The 17,392-nt window shown below is 27.6% G+C and overlaps 1 protein-coding gene across 1 annotated transcript; it reads right to left on the reverse strand.

The window, feature by feature from the left end:
• Positions 1-72: 72 nt before the first annotated feature.
• LOC129969707 (protein SSUH2 homolog) lies at positions 73-15,513 on the reverse strand. The gene is made up of 10 exons (XM_056084403.1): positions 15,469-15,513; positions 13,465-13,537; positions 11,361-11,490; positions 11,164-11,224; positions 8,039-8,226; positions 7,273-7,355; positions 5,495-5,587; positions 4,695-4,797; positions 3,205-3,309; positions 73-646 (listed from the first exon to the last, which is right to left on the reverse strand). The coding sequence occupies exons 2-10, from the start codon at positions 13,482-13,484 to the stop codon at positions 506-508; spliced, it is 924 nt and encodes a 307-aa protein (XP_055940378.1). The 5' UTR covers positions 13,485-13,537; positions 15,469-15,513; the 3' UTR covers positions 73-505.
• Positions 15,514-17,392: the final 1,879 nt, after the last annotated feature.

Raw genomic sequence — 17,392 nt, forward strand, 5'->3', positions numbered from 1 at the left:
TGAAATACAAATTAAAGGAGACTGTTTGATAGCAATATTGTAAAAATTGTATTCCAATTTATTTATTGCTTTATTTACCTTTAAAAACATGAATTTTTTAAAAAAAGGAAATATATCACTTTTTAAAAGAATATATCTGTATAGTGATTACATAAATATGAATTCGAATTATATAGTAACATATATTGTAAAGAATTTTATAGGTTTGGATATATTGTATTAATTAGACAGTAAGTTGCATTAATTTAAAAAGTCATAATGAGACAGCGTTTAAGCGTATAATTAAGATGCGATTTTCATTTCTTAAGATTAAGAGAGTTACACATCAGCTTATTATTTGCAAGAAAACTGATGTTAATGCGCATTTTTTTAAAAAAATGACTGCGATTCAAAATTACAATAAACCTATTTTCAGTTAAATAATAAAATAACATTCAGCTGGAGATTATCTTCAAATTAGTGGATGGAGATTTAATCAAGTAATTTCATTGCTCGTAATAGAATGTCAACAAGGAACGCAGCAACATTGTTGAGGATAGTGTTCAAAATAGACCTTATTTTGAAAGCCATAGATATAAAATTCTCCCCTCTTCGCACTCCAGGCATACATCACCTTTGTAAGGGGAATTTTACGAAGATAATGCCTCTGAAATAGTTGAAAACAATAATAAAAATTTTGTAGGAAACATATTCAATAGATTTATAAAAATCATTAAAATCATTAAAGACAAAATCATTAATCATCAAAGTTAATTAATAAAAAATAAAAAGTCTCGAGTTCGGATTTTTTGACTACAGCAATATTTTTATTTCATTTTTAAATTTCGAATAAGAACGTAATAAATGAGAATGTATGCGTGCATACAGACATTTCATCTAGAACTTTCGAATTTAGAATCATTTGGGGGTGGAAATCTATAAGTGATTTTTTAAGAATTTTAAGCGCATCTATAAGTGATTTTTTAAGAATTTTAATGAGAATTTTAATTAATTAAAAACTAAGCAAATGTTTGGAGTTTTTTTTTTTTTTTTTTCGGATAACTTCTGAAAATATTCCTGCACAAGTTTCAAAGTTCAAAAAATTATATTATATAAAAATATTAATTTTTTCTTAACATATTCTTCAGTTATTTAAACATTTTATAGAATATAAAAAATTGGCCGGCAATGTATGAAAAATTAACATTTCACACATTTCCTAGACATTCTATAAAATGACAAACAGTCAAAATCTGAAATTCATGTACAAATTTATTTTGAACTGATTGCGACTACTATTTTGGAACGTTTGTAGAAATTTAAAAATAATTATTTTGGGATATCATAATTCACTATAAACCTTAAGAACTTGATTTTAATTGAAAATATTTCTGACTACAAAATTCTTCTCTAGTCACTTGTAGTTGATTAACCCCGTGTAGACTCGTCAAATGCAAAGCATCAAATATGAAAGCTTTTTGGGTGGAAAAAGTAATGTAGAATAGTTCGAAACCTAATTAAAATCTCTCATGTTTAGGGTTTATACAAAAACCGACTTTTTGAAAAACCGGTTTTAGCCGGTTTTCGAATTTTTGTCAAAAAAATAGAATATGGAAAAATATTTTCTCTAAGTTATATAAAATAACAAAAAACGAAATCAATGTCAAATTCAATGAAATGAAATTAAATTAATCAATGAAATTAAAGATTACATATACATATTATTTACACAAAATAACGAAAACTTAAACAAAAATTTTGAATAATATTTGTATTGTTTTCACTAATTTTAATTTCTCCTAAGAAAATAGGATTTTAAACATAAAATGTCGACTGACGGTGACTAAATTTTAAAGCTAAGTCTAATTTTGGACACAATATTGCCTGAAATTGAAAATACTCGTTCATTAACTACTGAGCTCGTGTTATAGTTTTCATGGCATCAAATAACAAATTTAAGATTTTTGTTCTTTTATTCGTTGCTTCCAATAATGAAAATTCAGCTTTCAGTGTCTTTGGATTTGCACGTTTTTCTTCAGGGTCTTCAAGAAACTTATGAATTGATTTTTCCAAGGTTCTTTTAAAAAAGCATTACTCTGACGAATAATTTCTAAGATTTGCTCTTCATCAGAATTGGTTTCCACATAAGAAATTAGAAGTATTCTAGACAATATCTTTCCAGATAACTTAATAATTTCGGTTTTTGAAACTAAAGAAAGTATACTAGATTTCTCCGCTGAACTAGAAGTGTGCGAATACAGCAAAAGAGTCGCTAATTCTACTTTCTTGAATTCGTTCTTCTGAAGCATATAATAATTTGAAACTTATTTCAGTGTTCAATTTTTTTAGTTCATTTAACAGAAATTCAAATACACCTACACTTGATGATAAATTCGCATCTGGTCACTTTAAGCCCCCAGCTGCTAGACAAATCAGTTCCAACCAATATTTTTTTTTTTTTTTTTGAAAAATTGGAATATCCAGGTGTTTCAGAAAACCGGTTTTCTTACTTTATAAACCGGTTTTCAAATGTGACAAATTTACTTAAAAAACCGGTTTTTTAAAACCGGGTTTGAAAAACCGTCAAACCCTACTCATGTTACAAAAGATAGTTAATTTTATTTTAATTTTTATATCAAAATTTTGCTTTCGTTTCTTAAAAAGCAAAATTTATATCTAAAAAAAAGCCATAATTTTTTTTAAAAAAAACTTTAATTTTTCTTTACTATTTTTATTAAAAGTTTTTTAATGACAGTATGTCATTATTTTTTAAAAAACAACTTTTATATATTTGAAAAGTTGCAAGTCTTCTTAATAAGAGCTTAATCCTAACTTTTTCTCATATTTTCCCTAAATCGCATTTTCTATTCTATAGAATACCAAGATATTATATAAAATGCATAGAGAAAGCAATGATTCTCATATTTCATATTTTTCCAGAAAATTCTCAGCATTCTGTAAATTAATTAGATATTCAATAGAATGCCTGCGTTTCATGGATTGTCTGCAACCTATACAAAGCTTTCTTTCTCCTTGTAATATATAATTTCTAATCTTAACAAATAAGTGTATATTGAGTTAAAAATGAAACTGTCTTTCTAATCATGATAATAAGAGAAACTTATTATTCTATCTAATCTATTAAAGTAATAGATTATTTGTGCACTAGCATGAAAGCATGAAACTACATTAACGATATTAATAAAATTCAAAATTGATCATTACCTGGGCTAGGATTTTTTCATCTGAAAAGGATGAGTTGTGTTTTGCTATTAATGCTACTGACCCTTCATTTAAGACAGCGTTCTGTTCAAAATTGATTGGCTGAACCTGAAAATATAATACAAATTTAGTTATTTGTAGAAATTCCTTCAAAATGGAATTTTTCCAAATGCTTGTGTTATGAAATAAAATTTTGAGAGCATTTCAATTAACCAAATTATAAGTAAATATTTTCCTTCATATGATTCTGTAGTCACTTATTATTTCAACTATTTCTACAGTCCTAGATAAAATATGAAATTTCCTATATTCCTGGATAGATGGAGGATGGAATTTTCTTTTTAAAACTGTGCAGCATTTTTACAGAATGACATGTTCGTGCAAGAATAAGTGAAAATGAACAAATATACAACTTTATTAAATTGGTTTGCAAATAATTTAATAGGCTTTTGATTTTTCATTCATAATCATTAAAAACAATGATAATTGTAATTCACTTAAAAAAAGTTAAAGTCAAATATTTCGTGTTACAAATTATTATTATCATTATTATTTGCAGAGAGAAAGGGTTCTAAGCGACCGTCAAAATATTTTGAATAGAGGCATATTTTAAATCCGCAATCCAAACAAAATAATTTATTTTTCTTTCATTGAAAAAACAAAATTGTGAATTTAAAGGAGGTTTAAAAATATATTTCTTCTGGGATAATTTTGCCCAAAGTTACTTTGGATAAAATGTGAATTTTTGGTAATTGTTTTTGAACATTGAAAAGTTGATAATATTTTTTTCTTATCATAAATAATTAGTATGAAAAATCCGGCTGAATTCGATCAAATTGTTTAATGTGGGACATATATATTTTTACATGCGCACCTACAAGGAGTTTTATTAATAATAAGGTAGAAAGAACCCAATTATCGGCGGAATTAAGTACAGCCATCAACAAAAAAATGACCGCATCTTCACAAAATTGGCGTAGATTCTTCCCAATCACCGCATCTTCCCAAAATTCTATAGTTAATTAACCCAGTTAATCAGTTTGTGCATCTCAACCAAACCTATTCTCCTCAAATCATTTCCATCGACCCCAAATTTGTGAAAATACGTTAATAAATAACAAAGTTAATTATTTATTATTAATTTTTACAAAGTTTTATTTTTAATTAATTTTTATTTATTATATTTATTTATTGCTGGCGACTGTATCCTAACATCCACGAATAATCCCCAAAATTAAACTAGACAAATGAAAAATAAATATAAAAATTTCAAATTAAAATAGAATATTATGGGCAAAATGATTAACGGAAAAAAGAATTGAAAGAAAAAGTACTTTACTAGACGAAGATGAGACTCACACAGAGAATTCTGGAAACGCGCATATGGTAATCATTGCATCTCAGCTTTCCACTTATTTCAATAATAATAATCTCGGATTCTTGAAACAGACGGTAAATAACTATACAACAGTTATCGGAAGTATTTTACTTACTGTTTGTCCCTCTTGCCTAAGAATTTCTTTTCCTTCAGCTTCAAGGAGGTACAGTTTTGGCAAAGCATATGTATTCGTAAAAAAGTCTTCAGGATGGATTCTCCTAAAAATTAAATATGAGATATTCAAAATCAGATCATTTGTAATCATTTTGAATACGCTACGAAATATTAACAGGAAATGCTTTATTATGGTATATTTTTAAATGAAGATTATAGCAATAATGTGACGTGTAACAAAATTTAGGAATAGCTATAATTCTGCATTTTTAAATAAAATATATTTTTCTGAATTATCACAAAATTTTAAAGATTATGATTCAATTTTTTGACATTAGCTTTATTTAAATATTTCTTTACAAATTTAGACTTGCCATCTTGAATGCTTAAGCCAAATTTTTTATACTATATATCATTTTGTTGCTGAGTAAAGATCTGATTAAATTACTTTTAACAGAAAGTTTAGACTATTCTAAAAATTTACTAAATAAAAGTATGAAAAACAGCAATACTTTTCAACTTTCAAAAATTCATATTATGCCACAAAATTCTTGCAGTTTTCAACAACCTCAGTTACTAGTGTGGTAATCAAAAATAAGAAAGCAAACAAAGTTCTTAAAGTAACCTCTTGCACAATATTGTCTATTTATCAGTTGATTTGATTTTTGATTTTGGCGACTTTTCAGTGCTGCTATATCCGGTGAAGTAAAGGTGCACTTTAAAGTATTTCACTTTATTTCAACCAAAATCTTCAGTTGCAAGCAATTGAAAGGGAAATCAATCGATATATTCTTTTCTTACCATGTCACGTCTAATTGCTTTTGGTGCTTCAGTTTTCCAGTGCCGCTGCAAGTTTTGCACGAGACCGAACCTGTTTTGCTGCATAACCAGCAGCTGAAAAATACAAAATAAATATCAATCTGAATTCTTAATAAACCACTTTAATATACATTTTTCTAAAATAATTAGATTTAAAATATCTCAAAGTTGTATTTAAGTGCGATTTTACATTATACTTGCATAATAAATTTCAAGTAGATGATTATTTAATTATGAATGCTAGTTGACAAAATTGCCTAATGGAGTTGGCAAAATCAGTCCGGTTGTCAAGACTGTCAAGATTTTATTTTTCGATATATCGAAAAAATGGAGTAAAAAAATGCAGCTGATCTTAGATGATGTATTTAAGAAAAAAATTTGCGAAATGGCTGTGGACCGAGAAAGGGCATAATATCGTGATTCACCAGTCCCAATCACAGTAGGGCCCTACTGATTTTTCTCATAGTGATTCTACAGCGAAATAGTATTTTCTGGATTTTTTTAGAAAATGGAGATATCAGAGGGCATGCCACTATCGATGATTTATCTAGGTAACTACAAATTGGTAAATTGGAGAAGGTAGCTGTGAAATGAGCTTTGTTGAGTTATCGCGCTGAGAAATAAAGTTTTTGAGATTTTTCCCGCATGTAAAGTAGAGAAACAGGAAAAAAATTAATATTTTATCTATTATAAAATTTTTATTTATAATTTCAATTTAAACAAATTAATGTTATTATTATAAATAGATATTTTAATATATTTTTATAATAATAATAATAGATTAAAATATGCAAATTATTAAAATAATAATTTTTAATAATGAATATTAGTTGTCTTTAATAAACTTGATGATTTCTTGTTAATTGTATAGATTTCAAAAAGTTGATCAAGCACATTAAGAAAACTAGCTTCTTGCTTTAATGGATGATTAATAATACACTGCAGAATTAAGAAACGCATAAACGAATAGAAAAATTAGAGTCACACGTTTAGATAAGTATTAATTTGGTTATTCATGTGTACTTGCTTTGAAACAAAACACTTATTAAATATCCCACTTGATAGTATTACCTGCTTTAAAATTACTATGGAATAATTTACAACTCTAGAAAAGAAGAAGGAAATAATGAATGTGAAAAAAGGAGATTAATTAAAATAAATCCAAAGAAACTCTGGGATTTAAAGGAACTGTTAGTTCCAAGAGTTTCTTTTATAATGCAACGTAAAATAATTTGTGATCAATATTTAAGCAGAAAGATAGACTAAAAAAATCAGAATAATAATAAGACAAAAAAAATATATGAGGAAAATTACATACAGTTCTTTTTGTTACCCAATATTGAAATACTTACACAGTTGTATTTTAAATTATAAATTAATTCCAATTAATACTTAGCACTATTTCCAATTTTGTTCCAATATTATCCCAGAATGAATCAGACTCTACAGGCTCGTTTGATATCATTTTAGTAAAAATCCTTAAATCTAAGAAAATGTAGTTAAATGCACAATTACGTGTATTGATACTTTAAAATTTAAAACTTTTTGTTATTGATTTTCAAAAATATTATACGTTTACCAAAGAAATGCACAAACTATGTTCTAGATCATCATGCTTTTTTTGGTATTAAAGAAATATTGTAATCCATTCGAAATATTTCATTCAAACCAATTTCTTAAGTGCATTCAAGACTTTTCAGGCGGCATGCTTTTAAAGGTTTGCTATAAGTCATCTTTAGAGGAAAGAGAACAATACAAACCTGATTTTCCCCTTACCACGGCACTCTGTACAAAAATTGTCTTCACTATCTTTACCCTTACCAGAACAAGTAGGACATTTTGCCTATAAAAATAAATTGAAGATTTTATAAAATATTTTCCAAGATACTGCATAAATTATATAAAAAAAATATTTTGTACTGCACATAAGATTTCAATGCTAACCTATTCCGAATTCTATACTCATATTATTTTAACAAAAAATGTCGGGTTTGTAGCTTTTTTCGTATTAACTGAAATTCATGTATTTCCCTTTCAATTTTAAGTTCAGATTTTATAGGACCTTACCAAAAAAACAGTACAGAGAAACTTAATATAATGAACATAAAGGCGTAAAGCTCCTGTAATAGTATAAGTTATAGTACCATAAAAATTTGAAACAAAAATATTTTGCGGAAGAAGTTATTAAAAGACCAATTTAATGAAATATTTCATTGAAAATTTTAACTATCCTTAATCCTCAGGAACCACTGGTCGCCAAAGGCGGCTTATTTTAATTACATATATATGATGAATGAACAGCTGGTCACCAAAGGCAATAAGTAGTTTAATAAATTTTCAATTGTTTTAATTTGAATGTTTTAGAAAACATGTTTCTATAACCTATTTAGATCTTCTGGAAATCTTTCTTTTAAAACTTGAAGTTTTTATTTGATGACTTTCTGCTCTAAGTAGAGATTATATTAAAATACAAGTGACGACTTGTTTTATAATGCCCTGGGTGTAAAAGATTAACTGATTATTTACCATTCCAGTTCCAATGCATCTTGGGCAGGTCACTTTCTTGGTCCCATTACATCTTCCGCATGTTTTCACATACGAGGTATGAGGAATTTCAGCGCTTCTCTTTTCCTCAGTGAACCATTTCGGAGCACCTATAGGAATATCCCACAATCCTGGAGCCCTGCCGTTTTCAGCTCCATCTACTGGCTGACCTAAAAGAATATTCAGTATATATAATCGTCCACCGCTATCTGTAACATTGGATAAATTTAATAATATATGCACTCTTTTAATCTGCGTCATTGGAATGTGTAATCCCATTATGTTTTGGAGTATAGCAACTAATATGGAGTATTTATCGGTGTGCGAATAAAGCATTAATAAATAGCAAGGACTAAGAAGCAAAGAAGCAGAGGTCTACAATTTGTATTATTTTATATATATATATATATATATATATATATATATATATATATATATATATATACACTAATTCTTTGCGTCCTCTCTTCACGGACCAAATTGAAGATTATTTCTAATATTTTCTTCCGTCATTTTTTTTACTCGGCATTATATTTTTAAAAAGAAATCTGTTTGTTTTAAGCCGATTTTAGTAATTAGTTTTGCTTTGAGTGTTGGTAAACATTCCGAGTAGAAAAAAATTCAGTGGCGTGGAATTGTAACTTCTAACGTTATAACTTAACTTGCATCTAATGAGTACTACATTTTTTTTCATTTTTTAAGCACATTGTTAAGGCGCTTGAAAGTTTCTACTGCAACTTTTATTAGTTAATCCATGACAATCAACCCGATATATAGTTATATAGTTAACAGAATAATAGCCCGTCTAGACAGCATATCTTCTAGTTCTGATATAATAAAGGTCATTTTTTTCCCGTTAAATGGGGAGAGTATTTTTCTCTAATCTCTCGAAGCAATTTGATTGAAAGTTTTTCCTCACACACATAAAAAACAATGAGCTAAATTTCGATGTTGTGCCAGATTATTTCATAGGAATATTAGTAGGAAATACTAATTTACACAATTTATATACGTTTCCAAGAATGAATATATTTGTGTCTTTTCTTTGCTTATTACAAAAGAGAGTAATTGTTAAATGAAAAAATTATGTTGTTATTTCATATTCGAATTCATAGCAATAATATTTTTACATAAAGTTTCGAAAGATTGTCCAAAATTTTTTTCATGCATGCCAATACAGAAATGCTTTATTTGATACCCTGTCTGTTAAAGTAAATTATTATATTATATCTCCATTAAATTAAATTATTGAATTGTTATAATTATATTGTTAGACAATTATTTCTTTAAATAGTTACAGAAGCATTTGCATATTCATATACAAACATTGTGATAAGCATTTTTTGCATATGAATGCAGTTCTGGTGTGTGTCATTTTTATTTATGCTAACTTTGTTTTTACATTTTCACTTCGTTCAAGGAGGGTAGGACATAGGCAACTGCATCATGAGGACTAATTTGAATTCCTTTGATTTGATTCCTAATTTGAATTCCTTTGATTTGATTCCTAATTTGAATTCCTTTTATTTGATTCCTAATTTGAATTCCTTTGATGTTATTATTATTATTGTTGAATCATCTGGTGAAATTCTCATAAGGTTTATTTACGTTTAAACAATATTTTCACGGCTTAAAGGTGAATCTAGGATATAAGTGGAAAACAGTAAGAAAAAGATAAAAGTAACTGTAAGCTGTTGAATTAAAAATAATTAGGATAGGGCTTATTAAAATGGAATTTTCAGAGATGAATAACTGGAATGTAGTAAATACAAAAGTATCAGCAAATCAAATCTGTATTTTAGATACATTTTCTTCGATACATTAGAACTAGTATTTGATACCAAATCACATGCCGAATTTCATATCTATTTATAAAGCATTTATGCGAACGCAAAATCAGAATTTGCTAATCGTCATTTGGCAACAGTTCGCACGTTCGGATTGATTACACGGAAAATCTGAGACAACGCTAATTTTTCGAAGATTATGATGTCGAAAAATGAGTTTAAATCGAGAAGTTTTGATTATAAATAGAAATTATCGCAAACGGGTTGTTAATGCTGTTGAAAGTATCAGAAATCATTCATAAGATTATCCAATCAAAATGAACGAAATAAAGGCGTGAAACTTTTTGTATATCGTGAAAAGTTTCCGAATAACAGGCGCTTCGCCAATTTTCGTCGCCAAATAATATCATTATTTTGATGCATAGTTGATCACTCAGATTGCTCTATCACTAATTGCTCAGTTATGATTTTACATAATTTGATAAAAATAATATGACACCGTTAAAATTATATGGTATCTTTTTTGTGTCATAAGCTGATATGGAATGATTAAATTAATCTTATTTTTATTAATATTCGGCAACTTTTTCAATGTTTTATGTTTTTTTTTCTTTATGTCGATCCATTTTAATGAAATACTTCTTATCAAAACTGAAAGAAAAGAAGTAAATTCAATTTTAATTTTAAAATATCTTAGAATAACATAATAACATTTCTTTCTAGCATTTTTATATATATCTCTGTCCTGAAACTTTTTATCATAGAAATTTATAGTTTAGTTTTTAGTAATTAATGGAAAATAATTAATGTTAGCATTTCACGTAATTTTACATTTATTTTTAGGGACGAATGTATTTATAATTTCTAAGTATACTCGCCATCGCTAAATTTTTGCTACACAGTTTAGATACGAATTCCCTGAAGAGGTCGAAACAGTTAACTGGTTAAGAAAACTACGAACATTGAAACCTCAATGGGATGAGTTAGTCCCAACATGCTGTAAAATAAAATCCACACTCCTCTGGTATTAACCCTGTTTCCATCATGTCCAGATTACCATATTCCATAATTACCACCTGCTGAGTGATGTTAAAAAACAAATCTTTTCTTTACTTTCATGTATCACTATTTATGCTATATTTAATAGTTTATAATGTAAATATTAAAATTTGATCATTTCATATACAATCACTTGCATTTTGAAGCGCTTCGATGTCACTCAGAAATACATTTTCTTTCTCAATAATAAAAATTATTTGAACTTGAAGAAGCATTTAAAAAAAAGCTTTTACAACTGCAAAATAATGAAACAGCAAATACCATAGTATGGATATGCCGCATCAGAACTTTCCCTCTTCTCTGTAAATGACTCCAACCTATACTTAATATTAAAAAAGAAATTTACTATCATAATATGATCAATTTTAATTATCTGATCAAAATTTTAATCATATTTATCAAATTATAAAAGATAAATTAAAGTTGCTAGTTTTATTAAATAATTAGAAAATGCTTACATGATAAATGAATTCCGTCTTGATATCGGTAAGAATCATATCGCTAATAAATTTGGATCCGTAACAGTAGTAATCTTGAATATACTCAAAGCAAAGATCTCGAATTTCTTGATCACTTAATGAAGGTAAACTGTAAATATATGTCTTAAATTTTAAATACTTCTTAAAAATAGAATATAATCTTCATTTTACTTTTTTTAAATTTACTATCAGCTGTAGTATCAATTATAGTAATTGGGAAAGAATGTTGCAAAAATTATCATTTTCTACTATTTGGAATATTCTTAAGAGATGGAGAATAAATCTTTAATTTATTTGAATGCATAATAATGTTTTGGAAGGTTCATTAAACAATGACCTTTTCCTAAATTAATTTATAATGATCCATTATCAACAGTATTCATAATAACATGATAAGTTTTGAATTACCCCAGAAAGTATGGGGTAATTGGGAAGACGCATTTTTGCTTCTTATCACAGTAACCAACTAAATTGTAGATAATATATTTGTGATGATAAACAAAAACTACTACTTAAGGCCTTATAATTTATTTTGAGCTTGCACCCGAGTACCCCTAAGTACTTCTTTACTATTTTTTCAATAAAAAACATTTTATCATATGCAATATTTTATGAATATAGTATATAAACCATCATAATTATTTAAATCTTCAATTTGGACTAACTTATAGTCATTCTATCTCCAGTTTTGTTGGGAGTAGTTTCAAAATAAACATTTATAAAAACAGAAATGATTGGACAATATCAGACCCGAGAAAGTAACGTGAAAGATTTAAAAATTTGCATTAAAATAAAAAAAAGTTAGCATTTCAATTTATTACTAGAAAATACGGTTTCTTTTTCAATTAGAACATTCAATCTCCAATTCCACTAATTTTTATGACATTTACACTGCCTGAAAAAAATCTACTCAGCAACAGAATATGATACTATAACTTTCATCTAATTCTCGGCAATCGTAAGCTATAACTAACTACCCAAACTACTTTTATTTAGTAAAACTGTTGCTCTTTAAACCCTTCAGTATCAGGTAACCGTCATCAACTCCATCAAGCCCTTAAACGAAAAAATATAAGTTACTGAATTCGGTACCTTCAATAAAAATGTGCATATTCGTTGAAAAATCAATTATTCGAGAGGATTCTTTCTCCATTTCTACAACATCCATTACTCATTAAAAAGAGTTAAAATTATGATTTTCAGATTCCTTTTTCCTTTCCTTATACCACTTTGTGTGTGTGTGTGTGTGTGTGTGTGTGTGTGTGTGTGTGTGTGTGTGTGTGTGTGTGTGTGTGTGTGTGTGTGTGTGTGTGTTTTCCTATTCTCTCATATGGGTTTCCTTGTTTGTTTTTTCTGTATTTATTGTCAAATGTCTTCAAATCAATATTAATAAATAATCTCCATATTTAAAAAATAATGATATACATATATTGATATGTGTGTGTGCGTGTATTTATAACTCACATGGCAGATTCTTTTAAAATGTCAGTTGTTAATTGGGCATAAAATAATACACATTCTTAGCAGACAGGACACTACCATATTCCTGGACAGAACTTCTTATCATTCAATATTTTTTTTTTCGAAATACAAAGAAAGGTATAGTAAAAATAAATATAAAAATATATATTAAGAGTTTGTTTCTCTTTCCCCTAGATGACAACTGTTAAAGAAATTGAGACCTCTGTCCTGTTTCTCTTAACCATTATATCTTATAGTTCAAAAAATGTATACTTAGAAATTTATTTTGCAAATATCTGATGTAAGGAATGAATAATTAAAAATCTTATTAATCTTTAAAAGTTTTGATTTCACGATTTTGTACATTGTTGTAACTAAAATAAACAAAAGTTAGAAATTTTTTCTTAATAAAAGCTGGAAAGCATTTATCGTCTTCCTTTAGAGTGCTTTAAAGAAGTCACGTGTTTTGGAATTCGTTAAGACTTCGCATATGCATACTGTTAGCTACTGTTTCCAATTACTTCTAGTTCCCAATTACCCTCACTGATTTTTACGCTTATATCTATCGACAATTTCTTTCAATGCAAATTAGATAAATTAATAAATTGGAAGTATTTCTTACTCGGTTTCTGAGGCTTCCATTGTTGCAGTTGTTTCTACAGCAAGTGCACAAAGATTTCGTCTCAAAGAAACATCTGTAAAATAAACCATCTATCCTTTATTAGATAAATATATTATCAACAAATGAAATGTTTGAGCATATATTAATAAAAATAAATACAATGATTATCCTAACATAAAATGCAGAATTTCTTTTCTTATATGATAGTGTTTTTTCTGTCTGCTTTTAAGACGAATAAATGCTAAAGATCATGAGCTCCTTGCAAATTATTCCTCTAATGAAGTGCTTTTACTTTAAAAAAAGACATAAACGATATGACATTTAAATTTTTATAAATTAATTATTATTTCTCAAAAATATGCATTCAAACTCATTTATGCAATTTAAGGTGAATTTTTTTAATTATCACAGTATTATCTAAAAATGCACGAATCGTACTATACTTTAGAAAGCTTGATGAATCCAATTTTGTTTCGATTAATTTTGATGCTTTTATTTGAAGAAATGTCTCTTTAGAATTACCTACATTTCAACCTAACTGCCTTTGATGGCCTTCTGGTTTCCTATGAATATTTTTGCTATTGTATAGTGAAAATATTGGTGAAAAATTTCAAATATAAGCATTTCATAGAATTCGTGAGAAAATTACAATCTAAATGTATCTTTCCCAATGTATTAAATGAAAAACTCTGTATAAATATTTAGAAAACTTGATGTATCTAATCTTGTTTCGATTAATTTTGTTTTAAGACATGACTCATTAGAATTACCTACATTTTAGCCTAATTGTATTTGATGGCCTGCTGGTTGCCCGTGAATACTGACCGCTTATTATTTGCAATTCCTTTAACCAAGATTTTAGCTCCAAATTATGAGAGACAGGAAAGTTGTACTACTTTAATAATTTTTTACTGTTCTGCATTATATGAAATTAAAGTTCCAGGTAATCATAGTTGTATGTATTGAAAACGTAATTTCTTGGGTCATCTATTTGTAATTATATGCTGTGTTTCTTATGGTAGTGTAACTTCATTTTCTTATTTCTCAAGAAACACCGGTTGAATGAAATAAACAAAATTTTTTGTCATTACTTTCAACAGTAGGACAAAATATCGCGATCAGTTATTTGATGAATTAAAATGGATTGAATTCCAATGTTTTTATATATTGGTCAATATTGGTTTGAATTCCAATATTAGCATAACTGAAAATTATGCAATTTTTTTTCAATGGTCAGGAATTCAGAAAAAAATTTCGCAGCAAAATGTGCATTATTAAAAGCATTTATTTTTTATTTTTAAAAAGAATGTAAAAATAATTTTTGTACAATAATTTTTTGGAAGTTATTATCAGAACCCTCCCCCCCCCCCAGAAAATCTCTTTTGCGATTATTTAAAATCTCAAAAGAAAAATCACCTCGAAATGCACATACTCGTTTCTAAAATATCTTTGTAGCAAATTTGGTGGCTGAAGGGAAATTCCTTATGAGTTTGAATATATTTATTCTTTATTTGACTGAACTAATAATATCCTTACTGTATAAAAAATTTTTAGTATCCAATTAAAGTAAACGGCTATATAAAAAAATTAATGTCTACAAAAATATCTACTTTAATGCCATAAAAAAATTTAATGTCTGAGTGGATAAAAAATTTTAATAAGCCAACCAATTAAGAGCAATTCATTTCCTCTTCTAGTGAAACTATGAGACCTGTTTCAATTATGAAAAAAATTATTAATATTTTAGTTAAATATCTAAAAATAAAACTCCTTGACATAAATAAAATATTAATCATATTTAATTTTCTAATCTTCTTAGCAGGTACTTTTTACTTACACACGTCTTCAACATATATAAGATAAAACATGAAAAATTACGATTAAACTAATAACGGCCTTTAATATTAATTTTTAATATTATTTTTAAAATTAATTGCTATTGAATAATTCTATATCAGAACAAAGCTATTTATCAGAGAATATATTTTGACAATATGCACTTACCTTTGTCAAACAGATCAGAGAGCTTTTCTTCCTCTACAGCATCGATTGTTTTTCTGAAAAGGCTTTGATTTTGAATGAAACCGAAGATAACACTCTACTGATATAGAAAAGAAATCATATAAATGAAGCTTTCAAGTGATAACATTAAAAGCAGAAACGAGTTTTTCGAATTTCAAAAGCCGCCGTTTACAGCTCGCTATTGCAGCTTTTAGGGAACATTTTCTGCTGTCACATTCAAATTTAGTTAAAGATAATGGTTGGTAGTTTCAATAATATTTCAGATCAGTTTATTGAAGATGGTTAAAAATCTAGTGTAGTGGAATTTATCTGACAAAAATTCACCCAATAATCTGATCTTATAATCCTTATAAAGTCATCAAAATAATTTAAAACATCTAGTATTACATTTATATTTTGAAAAAAGAAGAAAAATTCTCATCTGAAATTACTTGCATATTTCAAGAATATTGTGACATTTAAGTTTGTAGTAAAAAGAATCAATGTATATTTTGGAACTTTTTTTGAAAGGCAATCGAATGCACATTTCTCTTTAGCCTTTTGATCCAAAATTTGGCACAAATTAAACACTGATGCTAAAACAGCTTATCAAAGTTCCATCATTTAGCTTGTTTTATTTATTTGTTTTCCATATGTATGCAAATACATAAGCCGATGGATTATCAGTTGTCTGTTGGATTTGACACAAAGTTTGATACAGATCAAATGTTCAGATGTTAAAATTGCGCATTACAATTCCTGCACATTGTTATCAAGTTCATATAGAAACAAATAGATATACCGAAAGACTGTCAATTGACTAACTAATTTGATTCAAAATTTGATAATTTTGCTAATAAAACTAAAAACCAATTTTTTTTTCTAACTAGATCTTTGTGATTTTAAGTTATCGAGTTCTTGATGAGATAGACAAACTTTAATAAATGATTCTTTGCACTGTGCAAGACAGTATGTCCATGATGTGAATGGTAATATATCTGCTGGAAACAACAATCATATAACTTGACAGAGAATCAATGCAGCTAAGGATAATATCCATAATATTTATTAATTAAATAAGCCTAAAGTTTTATTTATTATTTAAACTACTACTTTCCGTAGATTGCCTTCAATTTTCTACACATTAAATAATAAAAATCATGGCAATTCTTTTAGAATTTTTATAGGAATTTTCTTTAAAATTCACTATTTGACACGATCTTTTTAAACAAGATTTGTGCTGATAAGTTATATTAAAAATTACGTCAAAATCAATTTGAATTTGTATTAAAACACCTTAAAGATTCAGTTAAATATAAGCTTCACTATTATTTTCAGGTAAAATTGGTATTAAAATGTATTTTGTAGAAGAGCAATTTTAAATTTATAAGCAAGGACAGTTTTTTTTACTTCATTAATATGATACATCATTTTTAAATTTTTAATACTAGGGGGCTTCTCCCCTTGTTCACTTTTGCTCTCCAAACCCCAGTATTGTCTGATACTGCAAACGATGGTCGTCAATTCCAGTTAGCAATATTTTTAAATTCCAACCGCCATTCGTTCAATGGAATGGAATAATGGAAAATTCATAATGGAAGCTTAATCTTTCCATGATGAGAACATACATTTTCCTATCGGCCTACATCCAATTCAAAACTGAAAGCCCCACGATTAGTACATTCACTGCCCATATCTCCAATATCTAGCCTCCATTCTTTATTCTCAGAATGTTCATGTTGCCTGCTTACAGGAAACTAAACTGAACCCAAGGTTAAACTTAAAAATCAAGGGGTATACGGTCATCAGGAAAGATAGACTCACTAGTTCTGGAGGAGGTATTGCCTTCTTGATAAAAACTCCAAAGGTGAAGCTTGCAGAGATATCCCAGACAACATCCCAAACAACATCGATCAATAGAAACACC

This window comes from Argiope bruennichi, chromosome 1 (genome assembly GCF_947563725.1).
Source record: "Argiope bruennichi chromosome 1, qqArgBrue1.1, whole genome shotgun sequence".
Taxonomy (NCBI): Eukaryota; Metazoa; Arthropoda; class Arachnida; order Araneae; family Araneidae; genus Argiope; species Argiope bruennichi.